General features: G+C 65.8%; 1 protein-coding gene across 1 annotated transcript in view; it reads right to left on the bottom strand.

The window, feature by feature from the left end:
- PRKAR1B (protein kinase cAMP-dependent type I regulatory subunit beta) overlaps positions 1–9,061 on the bottom strand; it is a gene marked incomplete at its 5' end in the record, with an annotated part of 141,136 nt that overhangs the window by 23,737 nt on the left and 108,338 nt on the right. Inside the window, one exon of the mRNA XM_008064380.2 lies at positions 8,853–9,011. Coding sequence (XP_008062571.1) covers positions 8,853–9,011 — 159 coding nt within the window. The remainder of the gene's footprint in view (positions 1–8,852; positions 9,012–9,061) is intronic.

The following is a 9,061-nucleotide window of genomic DNA, read 5'->3' as shown; positions in this document are numbered from 1 at the left end:
CCAGCAGAGGCCTTCCCGGTCCCCGCCGCCCTCCTTCCAGCAGCCTGGGAAGCAACAGGGGAGACACCGGGAAACAGCGACGGGTCACACAGGAGAAGCAAGGACCCAGGCACTTGAGACGCCTCCACACCAGCCAAAGCCCTCTTACTTCGAGAGCTGCTGCTCAGAGGTCTGTCCCTCCACTCGGGAGGGCGGAAATCCCCCTCAGGCTGTGCTGCCACTCACGGAGGGCCCCATGCAGGCGGCGGCGGGACGGGGTGTGCCCTGCGGATGTGCACGGCCACCACTCCGATGGCCAAGGAGCAGAGGGGTGGAGGGCGAGCGCTTCAAGGACGGCAGGGGCCTGCCTCTAGGGCCCGTGCCCGCCCGCCGGCCCCTCTCACCACTCCATGCCACCTGCCGTCAGAGGCAAGCTCAGCTTTGTGGCTCTCACCTCCGGACGCCAACTCAGCCGAGCACGAAGCATGCATGTGTTCCTTAGAAGGGGCAGCTCAGGCATGGTAAAGGTGGCTTCCTCACACGGGGAAACGAGAGGCCACAGAAGGGGTCCCCTCCACAGTGGAGAGGCAGAGGGCAGAGCTGAGGGCAGGGGGAGGAGCTGGCAGCCCTCCGTCCGCACCCCCTGGCTGGGATGGGGTCCACCAAGGTAGGGGACCCGGCAGGAGGGACTGGAGAAGCCCAAGGAAGGGACACGGGTCTGCTGCGAAGGGAGGTCTCCGGGGAAAGGGCCGGACAGAAGGCATGCGATGTCCAAAGCCTGTCCCGGGGAACTATGGCGAGAATGCAAGCCGCCATGGGGGGGGGGTGCGGCAGGTCCCCAGGGCACGGCAGCTTCCACGGGCCGGCTGAGGGTTTTTCCACTGTGACGTGTTCTAGACCCCAGCGGCGAGGCTGACCTTTCCCACGGGTGCCATGCCGTTCAGGCGCAGCCCAGGCCGTTTCCGGGGCCACGCCCTCCCCATCCCCCACCCCCACGAGCCTGCCGCATCTCCCTTGAGGTCCAGAAACAGACCGAAGCGGATCCTAGAGCCCAGCCAAGACACCCACTCCCAGAACCAAGACCAGCCCGGCGAAGATGCGGCTTGAGGCCGACCCTGGGGTTGGGACCGTGAACCTGCAGACACCCACCCTCCCGGGCACACAGGACACAGTGGGCACGCCCACTCACGCCGGGCAGGATGCATTCCAACATGCCACTCGTGTCACGGAGCCTTGGTGAGACACAACGATAAAGCTCCTTCCTCGCTGGGCCGCCGTAAGAGTCGAATCTCCACAAACGTTCCTCATGGGGCTGCTGATGGTGGCGGTGAGGGTGGTGACGGTGGCGACGGGGACGGTGACGGTGGTGATGGTGTATCATCACGATGGGGTTTATGGGATGGTGGTGGTTGCGAAGACGATGACGGTGATGACACGGACGTCGGCGCCGGTGGTCCTCGCGAATACAGCAGACGGGTGCTGATGACTCCAGTTCCAGCTCCAGCCTGCCGGCAACTCCCCAGGCTCTTGGACTCGTCTCGTCCCCTCTGAAAGGCGGTGTCCGCCACGAGAGTGACTGAGCCGCGGCAGGAAACGTGCTCCCGAATCTCTGACCTGGGCTCCTCCCTCCGTCTCGACCCCCAACTTTGCTCTGTCGTGCCGTCTCCACCTGAGCCCAGAAGATCCCTGTGTGCCTCCATGAGTTTCCGCGGGACCTCAGCCTCGGAGAGCGCGCCGGTCCTTGGCGGCCCCACGAGCCCGGGTCCTCCTCCTTCCGGGCGGTCTGAGAATCCGCACGGCTACCTCTCCCAAGGGCTCGGGCGGCCCGGGCCCCTCCTGTGGCCGCCTGCCCCGTCCACACCGCAGCCCTCTCACACCACCTGCCCTATTCACGCCTGCCCTATCTCGCGCCACGGCGAGAATGCAAGACCCAATTATCATTGCCACTCTGCAGGAGGACACAGAGGCTCAGGGAGGGGCCCCGGCCCGCCGACACCCGCTGGGCCGCCCGGGGGCAGAGCTGGGGCTTGAAACAGGACAGTCTCGGGCCAGAACCGAGGCTCCCACGGTCAGACTCCACACTGTCCTGGAAGGCCACCCTGGCTCTCCACTCACATCTCGGCCTCCTGCGTCCTGCCATGTGTCCGGCACGGTACCGCGTGTCACGGTGCTCCGTTCTCACGTAGGATTGGGGAAGGACAGCTCAAGAGCCGCGCCGCATGCCCGGGCCACCCGGGGCAGGGAGCGGCGCCAAGGACACCTGGTAGCATCGTGCTCGTGCCCCCGCCACTGTGCCCATGGCCCTCACAGGCTGGTCAGCCAGCAACAGCCCCACGTGTTCGAAGGTGCAGGTCGAGGGTTTTGCCACAGGCACTGGGCTCAGCCCATGTAGAGGGAGCCAGAAAGTTCAGGGCCTGCTGCCCTGGCCTGTCCTCCCCTGTATCTGGCAGTCCAGGGGCTCAGCTATCCAGCCTGGCACCGTTGGGAGCTCTGAAGGGTGGCGCTCCTGTGGATCCCAGGCCCCGGCGCCGCACTGAGACGCCAGCCGGACTCACGTCCAGCGAGGGCGCAAGGAGCCGGAAGGGGACCTGCCCCGTGTAGATGCACACGGACACTGCAGCTCTGCGTCTGTCACCCAAAGCACACGCGGAGGGCCACGGGGGATGGCCAGACCTGAGAGCAGCTGTGGGGTGAATCCCGGCCCCGCCCTCACCACTCTGACGTGCCTAGTCCAGGGCACCGCAGCCACAGGAAGGTGGGGCGTGGGCCCCAAGGGGCCGGCACTTGGAGCCCGGACGGTCTGGAGAGAAAACGGCCTCCCGTCTTGCAAGTCAGAGCAGACGCAGGAAGCGCGGGGACAGAGGCGCCTAGAGCCGGAACGGGCAGGGGCCGGACGGGGGGCGAGGACCCGGGGTGCGAACCAAGGCTGCGGGCGTGTGCGTGCCGTGTCCCAGGTGCAGAGCACACGGGCGCAGCGGCTTCTGTGCACACGTAGCTCGGGGAGAGGCCCGAATGGAGACGCAGGGGAGGGCCGGGCCACGAGCCCCCAGCCTCCCTCAACCAGCAGCCGGCCTGGAGAGGCGGCGGAGCTCAGGGCACTCGCTTTCTCGCCCCCTCACTTGCAATCCACGTGACCCTGAGCAGGCTCTGCCTCTCGGAGCCTCGTTTCCTCACCTCGGCAACTGAGACATCTTCCGACCCGCCCTGGAGGACGCCTGTAAAGGCTGAACGAGCTGACCGCTGTCAAGTGCCTGGCATGTGATATGGTGACGGGATCCCAGCCCTCCTCTGCCCCCCAGGCCTCAGTTTCTCCATCAGCTCTGGGCCAGACCAGCACTCCAAAGGCTGTGAGTTCCAATTTTAGAGTCGCGAAGGTGTTCTATCTACTACACCAAAGCCCCTCCCCAAGCCCCCTCTTTCCGGCAAACGCCAGGGCAGAGTTGGGAGACCCACAGCCCAGCGGGTCCAAGAAAACCCCACTAGCTTGGCCCAAGACCCCCTGGATTAAGTCGGCACCAAAGGCACCTTGTGCCCACAACAGGTGCCTAGGCACACCGGGTTTCCATGGCAATGGGGGCAGCGCCATTGCCCGGAGCGTGGCCCAGACGCTCTCTGTGGCGGCAGCAAGCGCGACGGCCCAGCCCATGCCGTTCCAGATCCCGCCAGCCTCGGAAAAAGCACGTCTTTTGAAGAACAATGTCCACTTCACCCTGACTGCCCGGCAATCTCGCCCGGCCAGAGGAGCGCACGTGTGTTCACCCGGGGCCTAGACGCGAAAGCCCCGTGACTCAACCTCCGCCTCGCTGAGGGACGTTGGCGGCCCAGCCCTGAGGCTGCCCATCCGGAGATCCCGTCCTTCTGTGGCCGAACAGCAGGTGAGGCCAGGCTGAGCGGGCACCCGGGAGGCTGGCCCGCTGTCTGGGAGTGCCGGAACCTCCACTTTGGGGCTTTGCAGCGCGTGGCTGGCACCCCTGAAGGGGCTGGGTGCCGGTGGGGCAGGAGACCCCTGGTTCCGGTGTGAGGCTCGCTCCAGGCCAGGGCGTGAGGAGGCCTGGGGCAGGAACCCGGCCTCCCAACCCCGTCATGCCTACCCCCATGAACCCACCTGAGGGCCTGAGGCCTGGCCCCTCCCCTGCTCTGCTCTGTCTCACGGGCGCCTACTGGGCCTCAGTGTCCCCCCTCTCTGTAAGGAGGAGACAGGCAACAACCCCCGGAAGGAGACAGAGGGGAGGCCCCAGCGCCCAGCCCTGAGCGGAGGGTGCCTGACCTGGCCCGTGGGCGGCCGGGTAGACGGCAGCCCTCTAGGCCGGGACTGCGCCTCCCCGCACCCACGTATACGAGGTCTGGAAAGCCCAAGCAGCCACGTCACCTGTGTGACCACATCATGCGGGGCCCTTCTGAAAGGGGCGGGAACGGCCACTGAGGATGAAGTGCCATACGGGGGTGGGCGGGGCCCTGACAAAGCCAGGGAGCAGAGACCCCACGGCCACCCAGCCCAGCCACGAAGGGAAGCCCACCCAAATCCGGCTCCCACACATGGCTGTGGGCCGGCGGCTCCGGTCCCCATGGCCCCAGGGCCAGTGAGAGGAGGCCGGCGGCAGGGGCGGGAAGCCAAGGCCCCAGGCAGGCAGATCAGGGCTGGGCCTGTGGAGGGCGCCCCGGGGGGGCCCCTCCGCCCTCCCGCCAGAGCCTCGCCAGGGAAAGGTAGCAGGCAGATCACGGTCCAGGCCACACCACCCCTTCCAAGCTGCGGGGCCCGTGGGACACGTCCCAGCTCCTGAAAGGGGCACCTGGCCCCCGGCCGCCATGGCAGCATGTGAGGCGCCAAGCCCCGGCCAAGTTCCGGGGCTGTCTGTGACCCTGGCGGTGCCATCCAGGCGGCAAACGACAACTCGCTCGCGCTGAGGAGAGGAGGGGCGGCATCTATCCCTGCCCTGACGGCCGCGCGAGTCACTCTGGGCGGCCAACGTGGCCTGGCCGATCAGCAGGGCTGGAGGCAGGGAGGGCCCAAGCTCTCTCAGGACCCGGGTTCCCAGGATCTGGGGCCGCCCCGCCAGGGGGCTGTGGACGCCCAGCGTAGCCCCTGCCAGAGCGTCCTGTGCCCCCTGCCGGACGCTGGAGTCTCAGTTGAGGTCCAGGTGAGCCGAGGCCTGACGCTCAAAGAAACACCTCTGGGAACACCGGAAAGCTGCCTGGAAGAGGAGTGGGGCGCTTGTCCCGCTCAGTACCAGACCATTCCCTCGATAAAGCGCAGAGCCACGGAGGAAGGGAGGGAGGAGACAGACACTCAGGAAGCTGCCCAGCGGGGTGTGGTGGCTCACACCTGTCATCCTGGTGCCAAGGCAGGAAGGTCGCTGGAGCCCAGGAGTTCAAGACCAGCCCGAGCAACACAGTGAAACCCCAACTCTGCAAAAATACAAAAATGAGCTGGGCACAGTGGCGCATGCCTGCAGCTCTAGCTACTCGGGAGGCTGAGCCAGGAGGATCCTATGAGCTCAGGAAGAAGTCGAGGCTGCAGTTAGCTAGGATAGTGTCACTGTACTCTAGCCTGAGCAACAGAGTGAGACAAGAGAGAAAGAGAGAGAGAGAGGAAGAAAGAAAGAACCTTCTGGATCAGACAATGTGGGAATCCAGCAACCTGACCATGGAGCCCAACCTCAATTTCCATGTCCCCTACAGCCCGCCCTGGTTCTGTGCTAAGTGGACACACGCGGCACACTCTGCAGAGGAGAGGAAGGCCGGCGCAGAAACGACACCGTCCTGCAGGCCTCCCGTCCACACCGCTCAGCGGTGGCTATTCTTAGGTGCAGGGCTCCAAAATTAAAACAGAGGAAGCGCCGGCTCCCGCAGTGGCTTGGAACTTACCTGAATGTAAGGTTCAAGCCACAAAAATCCCACAGCCAGGAATGGCGCTGCATCGCTGTGTCCGTGGTGGCAGGAACTCGGCTTACGCAACTGAGGCCGGGTGCGCCAGAGGGGACAGGAACAGCCATGTCCTCTTGTGCTCCCCAAACTGCCCAGCCACCAGGAGGGAAGCTGTCTCAAGCACCCTCCCACATGGAGAGAGGGGTCCCAGGAGAGGGAGTCCATGACCGCCGCGGGGCCGGAGGTCCCGGGTGGAGATGGGAGCCAGAGCCCCCCCCACGGGCAGAAGGTCCCTGGGCGGAGATCGGAGTCTGGAGTCAGTGCCCTCCGCCTCACACACACACAGGGAGCGGAACCAGGTGGACAAGAGTCAGCACCTCCCCCCACGAAAACAGAAGATCGCTGGGTGGAGGCAGGAGGCAGCAGCCCCCTCACCAACACAGGCAGAGGGTCCCCAGGTGGAGGAAGGACTCGGCACCCCGGCTGGCAGAAAGTCCCCGGGTAGAGACGGGAGTCGGTGCACTCTCCACGCTGGAAGAGGGTCCCCAGGCAGAGATGGAATCAGCATGATTCAGACAAAGACGGTGGAGGGCAGCGCCCCCAGGGTTCCTCCTCCAAGGGCCCAGCATTTGCTTGGTGCCCCGGGGTTTCCCTGGCAGTGCAGGAGCCCCTGGTGTCTGGTACAGATGCCCGAGCACTGCTCGATGAAGGCGCAGATGAGGAACTCCTGGGCATGGGGCCTGACAGCACAGCTGCCTGGAAGGTCGTGCCGATCTGACACCTCACCCGGGACCCTCGGCTGTCAGATCCCCATTCCATCTGGACGCTGCACTCCCCAAGAGGGGCACCCGGGCTGGGCTCATTCTCCAAGCTCAGAGGGTCCATCCTGAGCCTAGGGGCTGTCCCCCAGGCCTCTCCCAGAGCCCCAAGGCCACAGCTTCCTCCTCAGGACCTGCCCCCAGCTGGACTGGCCCACAGGAAGGTGGCCAAGCCTGAAGACACGGCCACAAACACCGAAATGCTGTCGTGCCAGGTGGGCTACGGGCACGGGGCGGGTGGCTCTGGGCACGGGGCCATCCCAGGGAGGAGGGTGCAGAGGAGAGAACAGGGCTCTCCCGACACCACCCTCGAGTCCCCTCCAGGGCAGGGTTGGACAGCCGGGATCCTGGGCCCGCACGAGAGGGCTCCAAGCAAATGCTGTCCTGGGCTGCCCTCGGCCCCGTGCCCCCGGCTGCCCGGTGCTCCTGGGTCACCCCCGGCCCGGCGATCACCTCTGGGTAAGGAGATGTCCTAAGAGCGTGGCCACCAAAGAACAGGCGCTGGGCTCCTGGCACCGCGGGCAGGGACAGGAAAGAAGGGGCTAACGCCGGAGACGACAGTTGGCCCCCCAGGCATGAGGGCTCCCCACAGACTGCAGAGAAAACTCCAAGCCACGAGGGAACCCCCTACTGTGACTGGGTGCCCAGACTGTGAGGGGGCCCCTCCAGACCACAAGGGAACCCCGGACCACGAGGGGATGCCCTGAACCATGAGGGGATCTCCAGACCAAGAGGGACTCCCCAGACCACGAGGGGACCCATTTGGACCACGAGGGGCCCCCAGACCACTGGGAGACCCCGAGCACCCTCAGACCACAAGGGAGTCCCCCAGACCACAGGGAGACCCGCACCACGGGTGGACCCCCTCAACCATAAAGGGACCCACAGACCACGAGGGGACCACCCAGACCATGAGAGACCTCCTAGACCACGAGGGACCCCCAAGACCACCAGAGGACCCCCAGACCACAAGGGACACCCCAGGCCGTGAGAGGGCCCACAGACCCTGAGGTGGCCCCCGACCGCGAGGGCGCCCCCACGAGGGCATACCCCCAGACCAGGGCAGCAGGCCTGGCGAGCCCAGGATTACCAGCCCACCCAGTGGCCCCAGGCCGGCCCAGAGAAGCAGGTCCATGCCATCTCCACTACTGCCTGGCTCAAACTCTGGCAACAGCACCCCAAGTCAAAATGAGGTTCTGTGGAGGCTGCGCTTCTTGCTGGTCAGAACCCCCTGCCCGTGACAGTCTCCTCACCGTCCACAACACTTAGGACACCCCAGGACCTTTGCATGTGCTGCCCTGCAGCTGTGCTCTGTCCCTGGACAGCCTCTGGCTCCCTGGCTCCCTGCCCCAAGGCTTCAGCTCAACAACACCTTTCCAGGGAGGTCTCTGAGGCCTTTTAATAAACCAGCAACCCCCTCCCCATGCCCCAGTCCCCCTCACCCCTGCTCTGGTCTTTCTGTGTAAGAATGGCACCCTCTGAGGGGTTCACTGCTGCCCCTCCACAGGTCAGCTCTGCCTCTCTCCCTGACAGGCCTGCGCCTAGGACAGGCCTGGCCGGGAGAGTACGAGGGGAGGACGTGAAGGGCTTCCTCCCCCCAGAGGGTCTTCTCCACTCGTGAGCTCACCCTCAGCGCCCCCTGCGAGTCCCCGAAGCAGCCCAAGCCCCGCCCGCCCCACCGCGGGTGCAGGAGCACAGGCAGGAGATGTGTGCGTATCCATACACGGTACAGGGTGCCTTGCTGCGTGGAAGAAGAAGCCCAGAACACATGGGCAGCCCCACACACGGGAAGTCTGGGGAGCGCAGCGGGCCGCGGCACAGCGGCCCCCCTAATCACCCCCTCTGCGGCACCACCTTGGGAACTGGCTCCCTCCTGCACGAGACCACCTGGTTCGAGATGGCAGCTGCAGATCCAGCCATTCCGTAAGATCCCGATAGGGTCCGACCCTTCTGTGGCGCACTTTCAGCAGGGGATGTAGAACCGTTTGCACGGGAGAGACCGTGAGGGCTGTGGAGGAGCTCCAGACGGCCGGAGGGAGAAGGGGCACCTCCCGGCCGCCGGCCTTCCAGACCCTGGCCAGCACTGCCCGCTCCTCTCCTGGGCCGCTCTCTCAGAGAGGCTTCCTCCAGGCCCAGCCAGCGCAAAGAGACCTGCCCGGCCCCGGGACCCTGCCACGGCCGGCCACTCACCATGAGGATGCGGCGGTAGCTGTCCCGGTCGATGCCCCAGAGCTTGAGGTCGGTCTTGGCCTTCACCGTCGCGGCCCTGGGGGTGCCATAGATGAGGGCCAGCTCCCCGAAGCTACCTCCCTCGCTGATGCTGGTCACCCACTCTCCGTTCACGAACACCTTCGGAAACAGGACGGGAGCCACGTCAGGGGAGCCACGGGGGACGCTGG

The sequence above is a fragment of the Carlito syrichta genome, unplaced genomic scaffold (genome assembly GCF_000164805.1).
Source record: "Carlito syrichta isolate Samal-C Ts95f unplaced genomic scaffold, Tarsius_syrichta-2.0.1 Scaffold100639, whole genome shotgun sequence".
Classification (NCBI taxonomy): domain Eukaryota; kingdom Metazoa; phylum Chordata; class Mammalia; order Primates; family Tarsiidae; genus Carlito; species Carlito syrichta.
This window is presented reverse-complemented; position numbering and strand designations above follow the sequence as displayed.